We start from the raw sequence: 24,966 nt of genomic DNA, 5'->3' as shown, positions 1-24,966 counted from the left end.
TACCTTGTCTCCTTACGAGATGAAATTTACCACTGGATACCATGTGTCATGCAAGTGGGATTTAAAGAATCCCTTCAACAGGGATGAACCTTAAAACAAGTTTAATATATTCACAAGGTGGACATCAGAACAACCATAAATTGCCCCAAACCCAGGAAAAATTCAGACCAAGTAACACATTGAGCTTTGACCTAATGTTGTCAAACAACGTATCTGACACAAAAGCTCCCGACCACACCACTTCACCTCAGGATTCAACACTCTTGTTTTAAATATAAACCTTTACATTTCTTTTCTGCTTACAGGAACATATGGCATTTACAACTGCTTGGCAGCTGTGCTCGGAGAGGAAGGGCACGCACAGCATGACAGATTTTGCTGGAAGCCCTGGGATGTTCTCATTGACGAATCTGAGGGGCTGCCAAGGTAACAGCAGGATACAGGTTCCACATCTTTAGCCTGGATTGTAATCTGACAAAGAGGAGAGCGTGGAAATGAAACACAGCTGACACAAATAGACACTGGAGCTGCAGAACTGTTGCTCAGTGTGTCAGTGTGAACTGACAGGGTGTCTGGTTTTTGGCACTTCTTACCCATTATGTGGTGACATTCGTCCCCAGCACTCCATAAAATAGAAGTAGTTAACTCTTAGCTAGCAGTGGGCTGCTTATTTAGGCTGTAGATAAATGAGGTAACTCGTGTGGTTACTCTTCCCCATTGGTTCTTCAGAAGGTTGGCCTGGCCCTGAAGGCTCTTCAGGCCTAAAGACAGCATTACCCTAATGCAGGTGCCCCAGCTCTCAGGGAACAGCAGTGAAACCATGCTGACAAGACTGGCCAGACCCAAGCCTGCTCCACACACAAGCTCTGTGTGTACCAAGGTTTGTTAGCTCCAGCAACATCCACACCATGCTGTGCCATGGCCATCCAGTCCCTAGCTAAATCATGGAATCATCAGGGTTGGAAGAGCCCTCCAAGATCATCTGCTCCAACCACCCCCCTACCACCAATGTCACCACCAAACCATGTCCCCAAGTACCAGGCCCAACCTCTCCTTGCACACCCCCAGGGACGGTGACTCCACCACTTCCCTGGGCAACCCGTCACAGTGCCTGACTGCTCTTTCTGAGCAGAAATGGCTCCTCATTGCCAACCTGAACCTCCCCTGGTGCAACTTGAGGCCATTCCCTCTGGTCCTATCACTGGTTACCTGTGAGAAGAGGCTGACCCCAGCTGCCCACAGCCTCCTTTCAGGCAGTTGTGGAGAGCAATGAGGTCTCCCCTGAGCCTCCTCTTCTCCAGACCAAACAACCCCAGTTCCCTGACGCTTTGCAGTGCCCATACTAATGAAGTCTTCTTGGACGCGAACCCCCTGGGAGGCTTAGTGAAGATGTTTCCTTTTAGTTTTTTGGCAACCCGATGTTAATCCCAAATGACAGAGAGCTGGTGCACTCTGTAAGGAAGGGTCTGGAGCTCGCCAGGCCATAACAACAGAACTTTGTAACTCCCAGACGCCAACACTTTGTGAAGTTATCTTGTTCCGTTTCGTAACTTGGCCAGGCTCGCTCCCTAATTTCACACACCAGGCGGTACCACGAACAATAGCATTTCTTAGAACACCACACTGTGTTCGGGCCTTTGTAAGCCATCAGGATCTTAAAGACGAGGACATTCTCCTGGGCAGGAAACCGATGGGGACAGCTTTCAAAACAGGAAATAGCAGAACATGACAATTTAACCTGAGATATGCTTCGGATCATGTGGCGGGACAGAAGGGCATTACAAACAGAGGCTGTACAAGGCTCTGTCTGAATACAAGCACAAAAGGCCTGTGTATTGTATTTAATAAGCAGTGTGGGACTAAAATTGGCCATGACAACTCAAAATTTTCTAATCTACACCATTTCTCTTGAAGGGAACTCTGTATTTAAGACAGTGTTGCACATTTAAAATATTAATTTTTTAATCTCTTGTGACCACAAAAATTTTAGCTTGCTTTTTTTTGTTGTTGTTGTTCAAGGATGAATCTATAAGAGCAATGAAGAAAAATATTAAAGCTATATCCTTTTAGTTTCCCATACAGCATATTGTTATTGGATTGCAGAAGAAACTGCTAATTAGCCAGAAACAAAGCCATATGTTTGAAAAATCCTGTCTTTTTTTTTTTTTTTTTTTTTTTAAACCACTGCAATTATCTACTAATTTCTTTTGGACCAAATTCTCATGTAACACCCCACATTTTGTAAACTCATTTTCCAAGAACACATACATGCTGGTAAGTTAATAAAACATGTTACGTTTCAGCTGTGATTGATAGAAATAAACACATAACACTTGCCTTCAGTGTACATCATAGATCTTAGATGTCCATTTACTAGGATAAATAGAAAAGGTGAAAAAATACTTTCAAAACAAAGAAAAAATGAGAAAAGCGTACTGAACACCCTGAAATAACTTCTTAAGGGTACATGAGGCAGTTGCTTTAGGAGTCTATTTCAACCTTGAATGGAATATTCTTCCTCCACCCTCTGTATATGGGATACAAAAGGCACACCTCACAGGTGCCTCTCCCACTTTGCAGTAGCAATGACAGACACTGTGTATGGAAGTCTTCAGATTTTTATTCAACTCTGTGGTGAAACGACCTTGTCTTCCTACCCAGCTCAGCAGCATTCCCCAAGGACTCACCCAGTGAAGTGACAGGAGGCATTCTTCTCTGCAAGCTCTAAAGAGTATCAGACTGGCTACACAGACATCACGAAGTGCCCTCAAACACAGGCAAAACTTGGCTCACTGTTCTCTGCTGAAAGCCAATTGACTCTAAAGATCATCTCTCTTACAGACACGTATCTACAGATATGAATTTATTCAGAAACTGTATTGTTAAAACCTAATAATTCCTGAAGATCAGTACTTATATCAAAAGTATTTGTAGTAATTTATCATTGTAGTTAAAGTACTCTTCCCGTAAGGCATTGCCCTAAGTATGTTACATACTGTCATGGATTCCCCTTCTTTCATCTTTGGTGCTACATGTGTAAAACAATAACAAAAATCACTGGAACTAAGCAAAGAAAAAAAAAAAAATCACTCCGGAAGAGAGTCCCCAGCTTTTCAATACAAAATATTTTGTACTTCAATAATAGTACTAAACCCACCAGCTGCTAAAAGGAAGAACCTGTTTCAGAAGTATTAGATATATACCTTTACAATGTACATCTCAGAGTGAAACATAGTAGGATTGGCTATACTCTTCCACTGTCTGTAGTTCTTATCCTTAATCCATCATTTTTTCCTGATACAGCAACGATCTTTAAGTACACACGGTACGTGACTGTTGTCACACAGAATGTCAACAATCTTGTACTGAATATTTTGAGATTATTACAAGCCATACACGAGGTACTGTACCTTATCTAGATGTCTAGCTGAACATGTTTTCCTTGCAGTGTTAGCAATCTGAAGGAGATGGTTCTGCTTTTTGTTTAATAATATACAATTGCACCAGGGTTAATGGTATATCTTATATTGAAATTAGATATTCCCTTTCCACTGTCTCCTTTCTTAACTTCCTCAACTGATCAGACTTCCACATCTGAGCACACGCTGATAGCTCTGCTGTTTGCATTATTCTACTCCCCGGTCATCTAAGCTGGTAACATGCAACTTATAATAGTTCAATTTCTGAATGCAAGGTGACCCATGAGATATTTAACTCTTCATTGTAGCAGTTCACTGTGAAAGAGACAAGTTTATACAGGAAAAGCTTGTTAAACTCAGTGTTCAGATAGTATAGAATAATAATTCAATGAGGAGGGACAAGGTCAAGTTTACACCTATGCAATCAGAGGGAATAGTAACTACATGTTCAGAGGTTTTGGTTTTTCTCTTTTGACATGAAGTCCTAAGCTACACTTATTAAGGCTTTTATTAATACTCCTTTCACTTGGAAACAAATCTTGAAAATCTGATGCCACTGCTAGAAATCACCATACTGGTAAATATTTTATTAGGCAAAAAATCTTCTGCAGAACACAGAAAGGTCCTTTCTTATGTGGCTCTTAGCAGTTTCTCGTTGTCATTCCCATGAAATATCATTTCCCCTAACACATGACTGCAGGCAGTCAGACAATAAGCTTTGAGTTATTGCTGCCAACCCCTCGCTGTGATCAGGAATCTTGTGCAGGGCCAAGTGGCACAAACAGCCTAGCATGTTTTCCAAGGAACTGTTGTGGCTCCAGACGTGTCTGTGCTCTACAGGGCTTTTCTATGAAAAAGTTCTTCTTCCCCTCAGTCAGAACAACCAAAAGACAAAGTTGTGTATTTCATAAGCTAAATGATACTGATCAGTTGAGGATTCCATGCATAAAAGCTGTAGGCTGCATTTTTTACCCTTCCTGTAAATTTGTATATCTTAGACCTTTTAAATAAACTTACAAAACAAATAAACTATTAACTATCTGCCTCCACTTCCCTCAAAAGCAAGTTCCCAGTCTTTAAAATTTTAGCCATTGAAAACTAAGATAACAACAAAAATCCTGCCTTGTGACAACTTTAACAACACTAGAAATATCAGCAATTCAAAGAAGTTCACAATACTGCCCATCTTTGAGGTATATGCAGTCGATAGCTTATTGTTGGCAGAAGATGTTTTACGAGGGAGTGTATGCTGACATCTGGTTAGCAGCATTTCTGCAGTTTGTTGTTCCTACACACCTACCCAAGGGCTTATAAACAAAGTTTAACACAGTAAGCTTGTAACACCATTAGAGAAGATGTCAGGGATGGCCAAAGCCCTTTGAGATTACAGCAGTTCTCAGGCACTAAAAAGGTCCCAGTTTTATCAGCATTTTAACAGTGGTGTTAATATTTCAGCTTAAAACTTGTAACAAAAAATATGAAAATCCAAGAACAAAATATGGTTATAGTTATAAAAGTTAATATCTCACGTTTTTATATCTACCTAGTTGAGCTATTCTTCTTGGTTTACACAGGACGGTGATCTAAAGAACTAGAAATAAAAGAAAGAAACAACAAAAACATCCTACAAGAACAGCCAAACTTAAGAAGTGGCTGCTGCTGGCTGGCTATGCACACAATAATTATTGGAAGGTATGGGAAAATGAACAAAAAATCTCCAGAAATTCTGCTCCCAGAGTTTTAATTAGTCAAAACGTGCTCCCACCAAGCTGATGCACTGGGACGCCTTCAGTGTTCCTCCCTGTGCCAGATGCTGTTTGCTCTGCTCAGAATTTCTCACAGGAATCCCACTCTGTGAAGAAGTTCAGTGGGCCACAATAAGGCGCCTTGCCAAAGGAGGACTTTCATAAGGAGGAGCAGATGTGAATTTAGCACATAATTATTTGTAATAACAGTATTCAAGGAAGATACTATCAAGGGAGGCTTAGCACCCCACAGCTTAAAGAGCACAAGGATAAACAAATAAAATAAAGCTGACTGTTGGCTTCACAGCTCCTCTCCTGCTTACCTATGTGTTAGTAAGTTCAACTAGGACAGCACCTCATGGTACTGTGCTGCATATAACCAGTGTTCCCTGAAAGGGAATAGGTCCTACAAAATAATTAGGAGGAAAGACCTTTACAAGAAGACCATTTGTTCACTGTATATGCATGAAAAGAAATAAAGCATGTGTGTGCATGAGGGAAATCGGCCATGATTAGTTTCAGACACGAATTCAGCACAGCCCATGCTGAGTTGCACTGAACATTGTCAGAGGAAAGAATGAGAAAAACAGCTTGAGACCAACATTTAATCGGTGTTAGATAACTTGCGTTTCTAAGGGTATTTAATCTGGGAAAGCCACAAAGCCCAATTTGGGAAAGACATAACAGATCTCACTTCATACAATAGTTCAAACTTGAAGGGATCTCAGGAGGTTTCCAGTCCTACCTCCTGCTCAAAGCAGGGCCAACCCAAATTTGGATCAGGTTACTCAGGGCTTTGGACGGTCAGGTCTTGAAAACTTTCAAGAATGAAGACTCCATGATATCCTTTGGCATCCTGTCTCAATGCTACATCACTCTCCCAGTAACAAATAGATGAACCAGTCTTTCCCCACCTAGTAGCCCCCTATCAAGACTGTGACTACCCAACTTGGGCACAAGGCTGCTGGGAGAAGACTGTGGAAAGTCTTGCTAAAGTTGAGACATGCACAGCCTCCCCTCATTTACACACCCAGTAATTTCACCACGGAAATAGGTTGATCAAGTGCAATTTACCATTGTTTAATCCATGCTGGCTACTTTCCAGCACTTTCAGCTTTCTTGTGCACATAAATGTGTTTGAAGAGGACTCACTCCATAACTTCCTGACAGACTAAAGTGAGGTCAACTCGCCTGTAGTGCTTCAGATCATTATTCTTGTCCTTTCTGAAGATGAATATATTTGCTTTTCTCTGGTCATCACAGTCTGCCTCTGATCTCAAAAATCTTTTGAAGGTGATAAAGAGCTGCCTCACCACTCTAGATATAGCTCAGCTTATCCCAAATACTAGTTTGGGGTCAACATTTTTCAAGAGATCCTTGAGATCATCACCTCTTGCTAGTCACTCTCAAACTCAGATCCTGTCTCTAAGCACAAAGGCCTGGACAGGCTGTCAGAGAAGACTGATGAGCTCTTTGCTTCAAGTGTCTCAGCCTCTCATCTGTGTTGGCTGCCACTAAAATACCCAGCCCATTCAGCACAAGCTCGCGTTCTCCTTCTTCATTCCTTTACTGCTAACGCAGCAGATTTTTTTCTGGGGGGTGCTGTGACTTTCCTGAAGCCACCCCGTGTGTTCAGGCAATGCTTCTGTATTTCACTTTTGTAGCCTACCACTGCTTTCATCTTCTGTGCGCTGTCTTTGTACTGCAGCTCAAAGTCACAAGTTCCCCGCTCAGCCAGGTCAGTCTCCCAGTATGTCTACTCATTTTCCAAGCTGTACCATTCTTGTGCTTGGATGGTGCTGTCCTCAAAAACTTGCCAGCTTTCCTCAGCAGATTTACTCTTCAGAATTACACTCCATTAAATCTCACCTGAATAAGTCAGTCTGTTCTCTTGAATTCTGGCATCTGTATTCTACTCTGCTACATGCATTCCGTTAGCATATCCTGCCAAAATTGTATATTTCCAATTAAAACACACAACACCACACTCTAAAATCCAGCAGTGCAGAAATACGAAACAAGAGGAAAATTTCTATTACAGAATCTATATCCATACCTACCAGAAAGTAATTTCTTCTTTCATGCTCTAGATGAACGATATACTGCTATTTATACTTTTATCAACTACTGCATTAGGTGGTTCTCACTAATCAAGACTTTTATTGACGCTGCATCACCTGCTACATTCACATTTTCTTTAATTAAATACAAGCTGGACCTTTACACCATGATATATATTTCTGAACGTAGGAAATCCTTTATTGGATAAGAGTATTTTCTCTTGGCTGGGTGCTCACCTTGGGATGCTGGTGAGGTAGGTCAGGACATTCTGGAACTCCTTCTCTGGGATCTCACTGAAAGCTGGGTAGTCTGGAAAGGTGATAACAGGGCATCCATCTCCCCCTCTTCCACCTACAAAAGAAACAAGAAGCAGGCACATTTACATAAACGTCCCGTTAACTAGACTGCAATTTCCCAGTAATTAAACGATTGTACTTTTTCTTCTTTTGATGCAGTGCTCATCAGCATGGACACTACTTATTCGGAACAGTCCAATCTCTTCTTCAGAGTTTATAGAGTTCTATAGGAAGAAATTTATTACGCATTAATTTTTTCCTGTACATGTTAAGTGTCTTGTGTGAACACAATTTGGACACCAGATGGCAGTGCATCTTTCATTTGATAAATGCCGACTGCAAGTAAATACACCCCATTTGGAGAAAAAAACATGTAGTAATTTAGGAAAAAAAATAATCAGAACTAAGCAGGCAAATCTCCATATTGAACCAAACTCAACCTCCTTACCAGTTTGAGCTCATTCCTACAACCCTCCCCTCAGCTAGGGGAGCTAGCTCTCTACCATATCTATTTTTAGGTACAATTATGCATTATTTTCAGCTTTCCCTGGTTACTCATTTTGTTCCACTTAGCTTCTATAAATAGGCCATATGAAACAAAAGAAAAAGAACAATACACTTGCAGGACATGGCCTAAAAGAAGAACCACAGACCACGACTTTCAGGAAGTTCCCAGACCACCACCAATTGTCAAGGGCAAACGTGGAGCCGTCCAGCCTTGACACAGCCTACTATTTTTCAGTTCCTATTACACTCATTGGCGGTTATCATGGGTGGGGATGACTCCATCCTGCCTGTAAATACACTGTTGTGCTCTGCTTACATTACTCCAATATTTTCCTGACGGGACACTTAAGCACACCTATACCTCCCACTGCTGCTCAAGTGCTTTTCCTTCGTGCTGCAGGGCTTAAAGCCATGTGCTCTGAACTGCTCAGCGTAATAAATTCCACCTAATTCCAGCTTTAACATCGCTGGCCTAGAGAAGTCGCTTTCTATATTGCGACTTGAGGTACATGGTATTGCAACTTGAAGTACACGGCCACAAATGAAAGACCTGCTGCTCTGGTAAAGCCCTTGCTCCTTGCAAATGAGCATTTGTCACAGCAAGCTACATAAAGATCACAGAAAGCACAGCAAAGTAAAAATCCTACATGTAAGTAGTGTTCGTATGAAATACTAATATAGAAGAGTTTTTGTTTTTTTAACTTGTCCTTTTTTTCAGAGTGAACTTAAGGCAGCAAGGAACGTTTATTTTTTCCCTTCATTCAGAACCATTTATCCTTGTTTCACCTCTGCAAAAGCATCATTACCCAGTTCAGCCCTAAATTAGCTGTGTAAAATGTGATTTTCTTCCCTTCTCCTGAAACTAAACCAAGCCACAGAATTTTGGTGTGAGTAGATAAAAGGGAAAGTGGAGTTTGGAAAGCCAGTTTTTTTTTTTTTTTTTTTTTTTGTTTTGTTTTGTTTTGTTTTGTTTTTATTTAAGAAGAGCGGGAAAGCAAGAGAGTGACAAAAATATCTAACTTGACCTCTCTCGTACTTTCTGAAATATGTTTTTAAGGCAAAAAATTAAATATCTTATTAAGGCCAATTAACATAATAGCCTTTCAACATTCCAAACCCAGTTACGAAAAAGACAAGAAAACTCACCTGAACTCCATGAGTGCTACAGGTCATGACAATAATTCAATTTGTAGAGTCATTTAGAATCATTTCTAAAATGAGCAACTGTAATTTTCACAAAAATGTAAAAATTGTAATCCAGAAAATAGTATTTCTTTATTTTATTTTAAAGAAATACAGGTCTGTTGGGAGAGTGACTGCATCTACTTAGCTCACAGTCATGACAGCTGCAAAATCATCTCTCCCTGCAATTCATCCTCCTGAAATGTCCACCACAACTGTGGACCAGGCTGAGCTTCTTTGCTGGCCAAGTTCAATTCACCATGGCGCACACAACCCTACTCTCCTATTGCTAGGTGTAAGCAGGGATGCATTGACTTGTTCAGCTGAAGTGTAATAGTTTTACATTTCTTACGACAACCAAGTATATCTTTGGGAGCATATTCAATCTAATCTTAGGTGGGTTTTGTTGTTTTCTAGAAGTTTTTTTCAGAAAGGATATTATAGCCCCTTCTTTTTGAAGATACGTGCATACTCACACGCACACACACAAATGCTGTCATGACTATGCAAGGGAAAACATTGAAAAAAGTCTGTTATTTCTTTTTGAGGTATTCATCAAATGCCACTTGAGTGCCAGCTTTTGTTTTTGGTTAAATTGCAGAGAGCAGAAGAGAACATGCCGCTCCTTAAACACCTGCAATCAGCCCTCACTCATTTTGTCTGAAATGGTTTCCAAGAATTACTTGAGACTGGTCTCATTACATGTGTAGCTGTAAGGAACCACCTCCAAATGAGAGGATCATTATTTTTCAGCCTAAAAATGGAAACACCATAGAAGTGAAGAGCACTGAAATGTATATCTGCAATTAAGCAAAAACCAAATACCACTTTACATGAAGTAGATCCACTTCCACCCTATTTCCGTGAGCCTTCATTAAAGCGGTACTTTGTTATTAACTCATTTACAACTGACTTGGCAAGCCTATTCAACTGAAGCTTCCAAAACAAATTTGGTATCAAAGAAAACAAATTACCCATGTAAACCGAAAGTTTTTCGGTGGATAAACCCCTACAATTCCAGTAAACTTCCAGTGAGGTGGGGCTGTCTTCTCAGTAGAAGACTGGCCTTGGTCTACAGCCAGTTATTACATCAGTGACAGCCCTGCATTTTGGGGGAAAATAAGCATTTTGAAAACATGTTGAATTGCATTAGCTATACAAGTTAGGTAGCAAAACGACTTAATTTGGCTTATGAAATAGCACACAGGGTTCCTAACTTTTGTGTACAATTTTTTAAACAATAGCACTGACCATTAAAATCACGTGGATTCAGAGCATCAAGAACCCATGGATACTAAAGGAGTGGAAAAGAGGTCCTTTGAAACTAGCAAACCTAGGTAATTTAGCATTTATTCTCTATATTTTGCTGCATCTAACTTTTCCTACCACAGTTAGGAAAAAAAGAACATCATAAAAAAGAAAATTGCAAGTTGGTAAGGTGATAAAGAACTGCCAAGCCAAGGAAATTTTAACACTTTTGCACAAATTCTAATCAAGAGGCATACAATGGACTCGTTATCCAAAACCACTCTTAAGTGGCAAACAATTATTGCTACTCTTTTCAGTTTAAAATCGCATTGAAAGTTACAAAAATTATGAAATTGGCACAGCTGCTAGAAAACGTGTGCATAGAGAAAATGAAAATTCCCCACAACCCAATAAAAGATATGCTGTTTCCCCTAGTAGGGCTGGCAAAATCAGGGAGCAGCAGGAGTAGAATGCTCAGACTTTCGGGAAACAAAAGCAGACTATGTTGTGGTGTTCCCCTAGTTATCCTGCTCCAGTTTGCAAATGAAAAAGTGCTCTCAAAAGCACTCTACCCAATCCCACAAGAAGGAAGCAGTGTAGGTGGATATAATTATATGATGACAGGTTTAGGTTAGAGGACCTGTATTTTAGCTCCGTCATGCAAATGAAATGGCACTCAGATTAAAAGATACGATTTTTATATTGATCAATATGGGCACACGAGTCTCAAGAGTTGAGCAATTTGACAACGATGATGATCAACAACTTCAGTTCAAAAGATCCAGCTTGTGTAAAAGTAATCTTGTTTGCACTGACGTCAAAAGTTAGATACTTGTGTGAATGAGAGACAGCCTTAATACATTTTTTATATTTATTTTTTACTGCTGTTGTGGTTCAGATACTATGTTTATGTTTCTGAAAAGGAATTTATCTTTTCTCCTTGAGGAATATACTCAATTGGAGTACTCAAAGTATCTGAAATTAAGAGTAGACTTCAATTAAGTAGTGGATAAAAGCTTCATTGCATATCCTTTGTAAAGGGAAAAAAAAAAAAAAGAATTGAGGTATTTATTAAAAAAGTATTATTTCCTTGAAATGACAGAAATTTTACATTACTTCACAAGCTGCATTTTGCTCAGGCTGATCAGTAGTAAGTATACTGGGCTAGAAATCAGGTTTTTTTTTCTTTCTTTTTTAGTTTCTACAGACAGAAAGTTCACTGTACTGAATATAAAACCACAGTTCGGTCAACACCTGAGTGAGACAAACCACTACTGTTTCTTGCCTCTTCCACTGTCAGTACAGGACACTTACAATAAATGTGTTATATGGGTAACAAAACTGAAATTTCAAAAATAAATGCTGCAATGTGTATAGCACAGAATCCACTTAGAAATTCTCAAACAGAGTTTACAGACTCAGGACCCATAGATACAACAAAGAGAACAGTTTAACCAGTAAGATATTTCCAGGTCACTTCCATACAAGAGAGCAAGGACATTGCTGATGAATTCCAAGTTAGAGAGAGCAAGGAGAAGCAAATCATTTACAAGGATAATTTAAGGGCCAAAGATTAAGCATTTCTAAAAGCTAGAACCAATGCTAACTTTTTTTCAACTGCAGGAAAGCCAACTATGAATAAACATGCAAAAATGCAAGTTGCATGAAGAATTAAAAATAGCAACTCATATGTATTTTTTCTTTAATGGAAATAACTTTGTTTGAAGTTGTGCATTGCATGAAGAGGCATTCAAAGCAAAGTGAGCTGAAACAGCTGGTTTCAGTACTTGTGCTGGCCAGAAGAGTCATTTGCACATCACATAGCTTGTATGATTTAAGATGCGTATAAACATATACACCTGTCTGTATGCTCTTGTTCATCCCATTTGTTTTAACAAACCTGCATATGGCAACTGCATATAGTTATAAAGTTGGGTATGAAAGTAATACGGCAACTTTCTAAGCCAGGAAAGAGAAAATAAAATATTTGTGAAAGAAAATATAAAATGCAAATGAGCAACTGTAAGCAAGGTAGACTTTTGAAGAGACTTTTGAATAGAGCCCCCAGTGTCCCTTTAGAGGAGAAATAAATAAATAAAACAGTAATAATAATTAAAAAAAAAAAAAAAACTTTGCAATACAGGAAAAATGGTTACAAAAATACAAACTAAATAAAGAACGTGTTAGACAGGTGAAACAGTGAACCATGTAGAGAGGACTGTCTGCTTTGGTATGTGGAAGGGCACACCTAATATAGCTTAGCAGCAACAAAAAGCAACAAAAATTCTCAAATTTAAAGGACCTTGTTCCACAGAAGGAAGAAACTCCAAGGAAAAATGTAAGCAACTGGGCCAGAGGTAAAATATTAACGCTGGGGTTTGTAATCTTGTTTTGTGAATGATTTGAAACCTCATCCAGAGCTTGCCCCTATTACAAGTGAGCTGAACACAACTGCAGACACACTGCCAAGCCACAGCTGGAGCCTTCAGCATCTGTAGGAGCAGCTAGAACCTTGAAACCTTGATGCCATTACATTTGGCTATGCTTGCTGAAAAACTTAAGAATTAAAATAAAGTTTTGTTCTAAATTGTTTTGTTTCAAGCCTAACTTGGATGTCCCCAGAGCATTTATATTATAATCTGACACAATGAGACACACAGAATACTTTGTACCTTGAGAGGAAGAGACAGACAAACAGGTGACTCTGTTTTAGGTCAAAACACAGAAAATAGCTCAGGAAGGGCTACTATCTACAGCTGTTGAAGCAGACTGGTTTACATTCACTATTAAGCAAGTGTCCCACAAGACCTAGATATATCATGTTAGTGAAACACGGATGTGATTCTCAAGTATATGTTGCATTGGTGTTGAAAAAAAAAAAATCACTAAAAATTGAAACGTTATACATGACATTAATTGATTCACCACACCTGCAAAGAAGCTATCTACCACATATATTCATAATCTAGAAACTTCAATTTTAACGTGTTTTGTGTTACATCCTAAGATACTATTTTAAAGGCAACTTATTAATTAAAAAAATGTCCCCTTCACACACATAGGGAAGGCCTTAAGTGGCATTCCAGCAAAGCTACTTGTAAGCACAACAACTGCAATAATCAGTAAATTGGTAAATTGCATATAAATTGAGTATCAAAATATTAACTCTGTTCTTTTGTTCATAGAACCCATAACAATGCTACTTGGTACAGCACCGAAAATAAACCCTCAATGTCCTGCAGGATAAAAGAACTGAATTTCAAAGTGAAATGAAAATGCATAACAATCTAATTGCCCAATAATAATACAGTGTAACGAAGAATATAGTTATAGCCCATAATAATGCAGCTCTCCTACTATTTCAGGCGAACAAAACAGACTTAAAATAGATATGAGATTTAAATACAAACTGAATAAAATAGAACAAGGAACGGCTGTCTTCACTAAGCGCCACTGCACAGCAGATGTAATGAGTGTTGACGATGCCTGTAGAGAACTCAAGACTAGCAGGGGATGAAGAATCTCCCATTGGACTCAATGAGATTTCAGCCATCTACTGAAATCACCAGTTTTCCACTCACTTCTGAGGGTCAAAATATAAAGCTTATTTGGAGTTGCCTAGATAGACTGGTTCTTGCATAACACTATTTCACACTAATTTCTGCCCATGGATAAAAAGTAAGAGCTTAGAGAGCCAAAAAAAATCCCAGAAACGAATTGTAGCTTACACACCATCATCTCAAATGAAGCATGAACAGCCAACTTCATGAACAAAATAGTCTTATTTTCACGTGCTACCATCATCCCATAGAAAACACAACCACTACTACAGTTCCAACGCTTAGTTTAGCTTATGAGGCAGGAATAAGTTATAAATAATGATCAGCTGCTGTAACAATGAGATTTAAAAAGGTTTTATCAAACAAAGCAGCATGTTGTTTCGTTCCCTTAATCTGATGCATGAAGGGATTCAAAGGCAAAAGAGCAGTCAAAGTCCAGCTTCAGACTAGAAAGGTTAACCTCCTTCATACTGAAGGAGGCAGGGCTGCTCTGCAAAGCTCATCCCTCTCCATGCACTGGAGGGAGGGCAGGACAGTAACTCCAACAAGTTCACTGCTGCACATCTGTGAGAGTTTTACAGACAGGAAGACAAGAAAAGAAAACAAAACACAACAACACAGAAGCTTATCAGACTCTGTCTCAGCCTGATCAGTGAGCATCTCCCTTTATCTGTTAGGGATTAGTCACGGTTGGTCCCAGCATCTGGAGGGACCAAGCTCAGCAACTGATGCCTGCACAGCACAAACACATTGCTTACCTGGCACAGGTAATCCAGGGGCAAAGACACGCTGTGCTGTGTAAACACAGCTGTGCTGCTTTTAGAGACAGCTTTAAGTCCACAAAGCCAGTTCCTTTGCAGAATGAATGCAGGGATGCCAAGAGGAAAAGCCCTTCCAGAGCTGCACATGTCTGAGCCTGGCACTGGGACTGCTGGGGAATGTGCTACAGTGGTGCTCGCTCACACATTGCTTTGGTAAAGTCCAAGGTATTAGCTTAGGTTTCAGTACTGAAGCTGACGGCAGAGCCAACAGCAGCTTAGTCTGCAGTATAAGGGCCATGAGACCACAGCTACATCAGCACCCATGCTGCATTTCCAATTCCTAACAATGGCTCAGTTAGATTGGGGAACTCACTATCAGGGTGCAAGCCCTGTCTCAGCCATGACCACTGGAAAGCACAGCTCCCTTAGCACTGACTACATGTTTGTGTACCAGGCTCCTCCACACTTCCTCATTCATTTTTTCCCCATTTATTTCTTTATCCTATCCTCATTTCCATCCCATTATCCTAGATGCTGAAAATGATTGATAATTTAAAATTTCCATTGTGCCTTATGAAGTAAATACCTTCACTTTTTTTAAATCCTTAAATAACAAGTCTTGGTAGTCTGTATTTTCAGTTTCTTATAAGGAACAGATTTGTCCTACGTGAGGCATCAGAAACCATGGAGGCATAACAGGCCCAGCTGAGCAGTATCCACATGAGGGAACATCGTAGACTTCTTACCTGACAGGTAAGCAAATTGTTTCTTTAACTGGTCCTGAATATCCGCAGCATAGAGGGGAATGATATCCTGATGCATGATTTCATCTGTGGGGAAAAAAAAAAAAAAAAAAGCATTGCAGTCATTTTATATAAAATTTTAGAGCAGACATGAACAATAAAATCAGCACTAATTTAAAAAAAACAAAACAGAAACTGGTCTAAGCTTTCAAAAATAACATGAAAATATTTGGAGTGTTTCAAGTGTTTGCCAGGGGCAAACTTTTCTTTGAACAGCATATTGATAAAAGATTAAAAGTGATGTAGATTTGCTGACACGTGGAAGGTGTACTGGATGCCACTGAACCAGACGTTGTGAAGCTAATATTCCTCAGAAGTGATGTTAAACAGTCAGATTTTACATATCAAATGCATTTTTTATTAAAACCTTCTCAACCTATATGAAAAAGAAGCAGAACAAATGTTAGCATCCCGCTTGCCACGCCTCACTGAAACCATCCCACAACGTAGATCTTCCCAAACTCCAGCACCTACCAACTCCCCAGTGGATTTTATGGAAGGAACAGCACACAGCTCTGAAAGCATCGGTGCTGTACCATCCAAAGGGAAATTTTATTGATGAATAACCTTCATTATTCCACACAAAGGGAGCATAGCTGACATTTCTCATGCCAAATAAAGGGTAGGGTCCTGCCAGAACCTTGCCTAGGGCCTAGATACCACAAGGCAGCACCGCGCTGCAGGATGGGCCTAGCAGGCCTGGAAACTCAGCCCCACATGGGATGCACTGTGGAAAAACTTTGCCTAATCTTTTATCTTAACTCTTCTATTTCAGGTTAATGACAAGTGTAACACTTTCCTGAACCTCAGTTTTCAACCACAGTATCTGAGCCAAGGAACTTCCCCCAGAAGTTCAAGCAGAAACCTAAATCTTGCTAACTGCTTGAATCTGCTGACCATGATAAAGACCTCCATTTCAAAGACGTGACAGAGTTGTCTTGTTCACTGAGCTATGACTATGTTCTCAAAAGAAAACAAAGTTTTACTAATGTGATTCCTAAATATTAATTATCTTCTGTTCTTTTGAGCCTCATTGAAAAGCAATGAAAGAATAACTGAGTATTCTCATTCCTTGGTTTTGAGCATTTTTTAACCCACTGTTACATAAAGAAGTAAGTAGAAATGAGGTATAGGGATAAATATCATCTGCATTAAAGTACAAACTGATTGAGCAGAAGCACTGCTCTGGCCCTCAAGGATGGGCTTTGCTCTTACAGAGACCTTTCAAATTCCAGAAATTAAGGGGAGAGCCCTACATTGCTATGAGCAATGTGTGTACAGTTCTGCAAAATGCAACTATTTGAGAACAGTTCCCCAAAAAGCATTCAGCTATTTCTTCCAGATAAGCAACAAGTCAGACTGGGAAACAGAACTTCTCTGTTCCCTTTCCAACAGCCTGACAAGAGGAGCGGCCGTGATCACTGTCAAGGTCACGCTCTAATCAGAGCTATTTTTCTGCATCCGGTGAACGGCTGCTGGATCAGAAGACCTCTGCATACCATGCTGTCAAATCCATAAGTGGGCAGATTTAGCTGTCAAGTCATATTTCTCCAAGACCTTCAGTTATGTCATCATCTTAAGGTCTTAAGGAGAAAATTAGGAACAGGTCTTTTACAAGTCCCATCTCAGATGGCCAACTCATTTCCAGAAGAGGGGACCCCCTTCTCCAAAAGAAAACAGATTTTATTTTTTACTCCAAGTGCTTGTTAATACAAAGCCCACCTGCAGCAGTGGTTAAGAAACTAAAGCCAATCCCTAATTCTGCAGGAGAACCCATTTAGCTGAACATAACCTATGACAGGATCAACACCAACTTTTTTGGTGGGAGATAGGAAAAAGGAAAAAAAAAATCACTGCGTAATACACCATCCTGTCCACAGTCACATGCAGAAGTAATTTTCCTTACTGCCACATAAGCCCGTAATAAAACAGGTGTGAGTTGCGTACATAGGTAAATACATGACACGTAATATTTAAATAGGCAAGATGTTCATAAGTCAGGGAAACTATGTTTTATGTCTACCAGACACAAGGATTCCTGCTTCCTGTCATGCCTGCGTGATCAGTCACGTTGCTGTCCTGACTCACGCCACACAGAGATGCAAATTGCTTTGGTTGCCTCACTGCTCTCCCTGGCAGAAGCAACAGCTTTTGCAACCCGCCAGGGCAGCCCACAAACTTGAGATCGCACACTTTCACTGACGGTGCAGCATTTTCCTCCCCCTGGTTTAAATCTCACTTTTACTTCAAAGAGCAAGCATGCTTGCAGCAGCAGGAGCAGCGTAGCGTGCCCACTTACAGACCAAAACCTTCCCGAAGCCCATCCTGTTGTGGCTCTCTGCCAAAGCACAGCCTTTCCCCACCTTGCTCTGGCTCATCTGGTTTCATGACACACTTCAGGAAGCAGATTGTGTGTTAAGATCAGAGCTGATTTTCAATAATTTGGAAAAAAAAAAAAAAGAGAGAGAGAGAGAGATAAATAGCATAAAACAAAGTGAGGAAGTACAACTCTTGAAACTCCCAAGCTGTTTATGTTCAACAACTTGACAGGATGCACTTGAACCCAGTAGCAGAGATGGGCTAAGGAAGAAAACCATGAAAGCATGAGGCAAAGGATAGAGAGCAAGCTAAGTACTTGAATGAACAGTAACCATCAAAAATGAGACATGGACAGAGAACGTGCATGAGATTAAGGAAACAGACAGGCTTATACAAAGTCAGGACTCTGGGAATTTATTCCTGCTTCTCCATCACATCTGCTGTGAATTTTATCCACCATATTATCAGCCACAGTATCTTTTTTTTCCACTTGACTTTTTATGAATAATCTTCATAATCCAAAAAGTTACCTTGACCAATAGATGGCAATCATTACAACAGAACTAAGTGATGTGACCTTGAAGTTACAATAACAGGCAGAAGTAGCAGTTATCCATGTTAGCCACCCTTGTTGGTGATAAAAAAAAAAAAAAAAAAAAAAAAAAAAAATCTGCAGTCACATTTATGAAACAATAGAAGTTTTATCATGTATTTAGCTGTGACAACAAGGAGCTTGCCCTTCTACAGATGAAGGACAGAACCCAAAAAATACCAATGCAGATACAAATGTAAAAATACAAATACAAATGTAACACAAAAGCAGAAGCACCCCAAATGTGCTAATGCTGTAGTATCCAAAGTGCATCCAGCAATTCCCATGTTTCTGCAGCACCCACCAGAAAAGAAAAGGCAAGTTTCAGTGAAGGCTTTTCCTAATCCATGTTGCAGCTCTGTGAGGGGATTGCAGTTTACATAGAACATTACTTAAACACCACTAAAACAGTTGGTGTGACAAGCTACAACATAAAAAACATAGACATGCTACAGAGGTCAGTATGGGCTGCAAAGCCTGCCCAGGACATTAAGTTCTGCGCCCAACCACTTCGTAATCTTTATGCACTGCAAGCTAGGAAAAATGAATAGTTTCAGTGCTGTAATTCAGCATTTTGGTTAGTCAGAAGTTCGATTTAAAGTTGCTTGGGGCAAGTTTTGTTTCTTTTTCTTATAGGATATAAGAAGGATTCATTTTTGGACTTCCTACACTATGTACCTAGTTTAAACAGATCATCACTAACATGAATCTCCATGAATGATAACTAAAAAAAGGTTCCTCAGCCTTTAAAAGCCACACTGGAAGCTGATGCTGAAATGTTGCCCTTTGGATTTAATATTAAATACAGAATCTGTCATTCATTCTTGTTTGCACTGCTTTGTGCAATCCTATCAAGATGGTAGAGTAAATCAACAGCCAATAAGGATTGGAAAGTAAACAATAATCATTTCTGACGTTTCCTTGAGCTAGATTGGATTATTTAAAACCAAAGGATAAAACAAACACCATCACCACAACCACCACCACCTTGACACACAAGTGTAGAAGGCTGTTGTAAGTCACTGATCATAATTGTAAGAACAGTTTGCAGACTTCCTGGTATTTACATACTGAAACAAAGAAAAGCCCTTCTTTCTTTAATGTAATTCCTTCATTACACCCATATCCATTACTCTTTCCCAGGCCTGAAGAGTTGAAATACTGGCATAAAGCTTTCTTTAAGATGCCAGGATTCATTTTTTTCTTGAAAAGCACTCACAAAAAGAAATACATTTTTCAAGTGCATCTCTCAGAAACTGGTCTAGCACACTGGCAACAGAGTAGGTAAGCAAATTGATGTCAATTTAGAAGATGGAAATAGCATACAAACACAAGCTGCTTCCAAACACAGAATATTCTTAAAAGCAATCTGTAAGATATCTAAAACTGTTCCTGAGCAACGTTTCCTAATCCTTCCTGCACGATGGCTGTAGGAAGAGTCTTCAGTGCACAGGTACCAAATCTCAGTTTGGGAGGGAACAAACCCAAACTTTTAACAGCTTTTCACTCTCCAACTCTCCCCTCCAAACTTAACACAGATACTTCTTGGAAATACCCTTTAAATAGAGAACTTGCCACTTGCTACATTCTTTAGGGGCAATCCCCATTTTAGAGAAGCTAATAAAGTGCATATAAAAATATAGATTTACTGAAAATCTGTTTTTTAAGGAATTCTTATGGGCTCAGACTCTATGTATACTTACATGAAACAGCATCCTCACAGCCCAACATTTACCCTGTTTTACCTTGACTGTCTCACACAGTATTTTCAAAACAGAGACCCAAGAGAGTGTCTGTTTTTCTATATGTAAAATTCATAGCTGAAAAGAGATACTCGTACCAAAACATGCTAGAATATCCAGTCTTTCTTGAAGAGCTCATTTAGAGTTTTTCTCAACAGTCTGCTTAAAACGAAGGCTGCAAGATTTATAATGCATCTGGTATTGTGGCTACTAATGAACAATAAAATAAGACTCTGCGAAGTCATTGCTGCTATTTTTTTTAAATTAGTTTTTTTTTTTTTTTTAAACTGAACACATGAAATAGCTAGAATGTGCAAAGATTTTTTTCCCTAAGCCAGCACCTGGAGGTTCTTTAAAAATAAATAAATAAATAAATAAAAATAACACAAGTTCTAGCATTGAAATTGTGTCCAGAAGACAGATGTCATCTTATTAATGTAGAGGGATAAGTTACATATGAGGTTCTTTATACATATATACACACACACACATACAGAAAAGGATGTTTCTCTTCATAAGATGTGTTTAAAAAATCACCTTGCAACTCGTTTTGAAATCTTGCTTTCATAGTCTTCTCTCTATGATGGAGGAAGATGGCTTAGAGAGGCCTGACCCCACGTTATCAGACGCAACTATAGGATTACTATTTAATAGTTTGAGCATGAGGGCAAAAAGATAACTCGTGCTTGAGCTGGTGCCAGAAAGCCCTAAAGAAATACAGACCTAAGAAAACAATCAATGTCACTCAAGTCAAGATTTTCACTTATTGGTTAAAAGCCTCCTTTCTTTTCTGAACAAACTGAAGCTTATCTCATTCAGACTCGGTCAGAGAAGATGGAGCAAAACCATTTTCACAGAACACAACACTGGAGTTGCATTTGAGAAAACCGCATCGACATTACGCTGAAGAGGGTCTCCTAGCAGGACTCATTAGCCTCTTGTAATGGGTTTAATCCAATTCCCACTGAGCCAGCTGGAATTACAACACCCTTTGAGTAGCTTTGAGTAAAATCCTATGTCCATTACTTTGTAGTAGCTCGACAGCCAACCTGTTTGTACTTTTATACACATGTGGACACAATTATGCCTTTCAACACAAACCCCAGTAACACATCATAAAGCAAACTACAAATCATTTTCCTGCCTCTTCTTTCTTGCTGAGTCAACAACATTTTCCTGAAAATGCAATGATGGCTTCGCTACTAAATGCGTGCCTTAAATTGAAGAAATACGTCTTGTTCCCAACCAGTTTTGTTTCACATCTCTTCTGGAATGGCCCACCCACCCAAATGGTTGCATGTGTTTTGTGAAGGGGGACTTCATTTGACAAATCTCTTTAGTAAAGCACCCTTCCATCTGGAAATTATAAGTACAAGATAATGGCTTTCAGAAGTGTTCCTTCATCTCCCACAGCCTCAAGGCAAATCTTTCATTGCCTCATCCTTTTCTCTTCTTCTTCCCCCCCTCCAACCACCAACCCTAACAGTCAGCTCCTTTGTGTGGCCCCCAAAGCAGGAAGGGCCAGAGCAGCAGGGCTGGTGAAGATAGTTGCATGTCGTGCCATGTGGAAGAGGTCTAAAAAGATTATCATCATGCAAGGAGAGCTCTCCAGATCTAAAATGGGATTTGACAAGGTGCTGTTGAATAGTCATGATGCCTGCAAGCTCTACCACTAGGTATGCCCAACCTGAAAAGCTGCTGACCGAGTTAATCTGATCTATGCACTATTCGTAGCCACGTTGGGCTAATTACAGGTACTTCACACCAGTGTCCATAAAAAAGTATTAACATCTCACCAGTCCAAACTACCTGTTTTATTTGACTACACTATCATCAAAACAAGAAAAAACAGAAAATGCAAGTGATTAATTCCCCAAAATTTCCATGCAAATCACAACTCTCAAAGTGCAGTTGGGAAGGAAATTACCACCTGAATAACACACTGCACTCTGCCAGATTGTTCTTCTGGTGAACTAAAATATCCCAAGGAAGCAGGAAATACAAATTCTTCACCTGCACCAGCATCCCAATTGCTAGCCCAAATAGAAATAAAACACTCTGAGTAGCTTCATATGGCATTGGATTTCCAATAAATATTTCAAATGACACTGGTATGTAAGAATTTTAATGTAAAAGCTTAACAGCCTACAGAAAAACTACAGCTCCTATTTCCTTTCCCAGTCAGAAATGAGAATTCCCTTTCAACAGCCCTAATACACAAAACCAATCTTCAAGTTGAGATATTTTTTCTTTTAATTGAATCATGCTTTCCACCTCCATGGCACGGTTAACACCAGCTTATTTTGTCCCTGTACTTTAAAGGAGCACAATTTAAAGTGCCTTACCGTGGGAGGACACAGTAGGACAGCATGCACTATTGCTACAGTATGCATGCAATAGCATGACTATATATAGAGCCCGCTGGTGCATTAGGCTAGTCTGTAATTCCATATACTTTCAATCTTAAGTAAGGATCTAGTTGAGTCAAGACTTGGAAGTGGAACTGTCAAAGCAAATCTGAAGTCTTAGGGATGATGTTCCCTCTATTATAAGCTCACGTATTTCTGACCATAGGAAACTTTAACAGAGCCTGTAATATTTCTGCAGAACTTCCATAATCCCTAGTTTTAGTAATATTTAAGTGATTCCATTGAAATGTAACTGGAGAATTCTTTTTTAATCATATTTGAAGAACACTACTGCTTAGAAAAAACATATCTTAATCCTGAAAGGATGCAATTTGTCTATTTAAAATCAGAGGACATGAACTTACTACGTGTGAAACAACAGAGAACTAAGACATCTTTGTATTATGTAGGTGCCTACCGAACCTGCTTTATTCAAGCAATTCCTGCTTCCTGTAATCACAGTTACAGGAGAAAAAACAAAAACAAAAACCAAGAAAAAACTGTCCATCTGGTGCTTCTTTGAGATCACAGAGACGAAGCTTTGGCACCCAACTACCGACAAAACTCTGAGGTTGATGGTCTGGTTTCCACGTATGGAGATTAACCACTGATCTTTCTTTGGAACAAAATGGCTGAGGGGTACTGCAAATGCAGTGCTGGCATGAGAGGACAAGAGGTATAGCAGTCCCCATTTTCTTTGTTCTGACTGTGAAATAGCTACTCAAAAGCGTATTTTGACAACCAACCAAGATTTTGATTTGCTTCAAATGCTTCTCTAAAACATTTGGACTTGAGACCTTATTACACATGTCAAAGGATGTTATTGCCTTTGTTCTTTTCTTTTTTCTTCTACCACCCTTTTCCAGAAGGCAGCAGAATTCCTAGTCTTAGTTTGCCTAAATAATATCACCTCAAAGTACAAACATCAGAGGAAATCTCTCCTCTCTTCCGTGTATAACAGAAGTACTCACAAGGTACTGGGAATGTTAAAAAGTCCTGCTTCTTCCTCCTGTGTCTTCAGTCACACCTACTTGACGCACGTACTCCATTGTCCTGGAGCTTCTCAGAAAATCAGCTTTAAGGTCAGCTTACAAGCCTGATCAAACACTAGCTAATCTGTAACAAGAGGAAGACTATGTAATAATTAGGAAGTCAACCTAGGGATCGGCAAGATCTAATATTTCTTTGTATTTGAGGAAAATCAAACCAAGATAAATCAAATATGAAGCTGGGCAAAAAGAAAAAAAAAAAAAAAAAGATGTTGCAAGTGTTGCAAGAAAGAATTACCAGTTACAATCTGATTTGTTTTCACGTGCTTTTGTTCTATACAATACTTACACACACCTAGTCTCTTTTGGTGACAAAGAGACATTCTTTGTGCTATTTCAGGTTATGATAATTATTCCCTTACTAAACTGAGACAAGGAACTTTAAATCATTCCACACAGCCGCCTCATAGCATCACTTTTTGCCAGCAGCAGAGGACTTACAGAGACAAAGGACAGCACAACTGTCACATGAACCCACTACCTAAAAGCAAAACTTTACATGGTGTATATGACATGTCATTGCTAATGCAACAGTCACGTTCCTCTCATCCCCTTTCCAGGTTGTTCTGAAGAAAGCCAATGAACTGATCTTCTGCCTGCTGATAAACCTTCTTCTCTTCTTGCAGGATAGTTTCCAACTGCTAGGAACCATGCCCCCAAAATAGGGTTAACAGATATTGCCAAACCTGCGGCATTAAGTCCTTAATATTGCAAACTGTACTGAAGATATAGTATAAAAATATTTCTGAAGCATTAGATGTACTTAAAGTTATCTCCAAGGAGCAATTTCTGCAAAAAGAAAAGGATTTTTTTAAACAGAACTATTAGATACAGACTGTGCATCAGAGAAGAACGTTCCCCTACCAAGTACTCAAGCCCTAAGAAGGTGATTGACCCAGATGTGTCTCACTCAGTGCTTTATCAAGCAAGCCTCCATGGAATTAAAAAATATAAATGTTAGACTTAGGGCATTAAATCTTATTACACACAGTTGGCTGAGAAAATTATTATGGGAATTTTGGTTTTTAAGTACTAAAGCCTTGTAAAGAGAGGGGGAAAAAAAAAAAAAAAGTCTTACCAATAGAGAAACTAGAAAGAACAACTCTAAATAGAAGAACTGCATGCAAATTACAAGGCATCTTTAGCATAGCTTAAAAACTGGTGGTGCAATCAGCTTAGGCACATACCCTAAAGCACAGATCTTCCCAAGCAACCAAACTGAGGACTCTTCACTACTGAAATCCTCTACTTTCAAGATTCTCCCTGCAGAAAAG

The 24,966-nt window shown here is 39.4% G+C and overlaps 1 protein-coding gene across 13 annotated transcripts in view; it reads right to left on the bottom strand.

The window, feature by feature from the left end:
• MCF2L (MCF.2 cell line derived transforming sequence like) overlaps window positions 1–24,966 on the bottom strand; it is a 153,645-nt gene that overhangs the window by 49,133 nt on the left and 79,546 nt on the right. For all 13 annotated transcript variants that reach the window (XM_084532136.1, XM_084532143.1, XM_084532145.1 and 10 more), the window contains 2 exons: window positions 15,526–15,609; window positions 7,462–7,576 (listed from right to left, as the gene is read on the bottom strand). In XM_084532136.1, the coding sequence (XP_084388262.1) occupies window positions 7,462–7,576; window positions 15,526–15,609 (199 nt within the window). The remainder of the gene's footprint in view (window positions 1–7,461; window positions 7,577–15,525; window positions 15,610–24,966) is intronic.

Source organism: Aythya ferina (genome assembly GCF_964211825.1).
Source record: "Aythya ferina genome assembly, chromosome: 1".
Taxonomy (NCBI): domain Eukaryota; kingdom Metazoa; phylum Chordata; class Aves; order Anseriformes; family Anatidae; genus Aythya; species Aythya ferina.
Note: the sequence above shows the minus strand (reverse complement) of the source record. Positions and strands in the feature narration are given on the sequence as shown.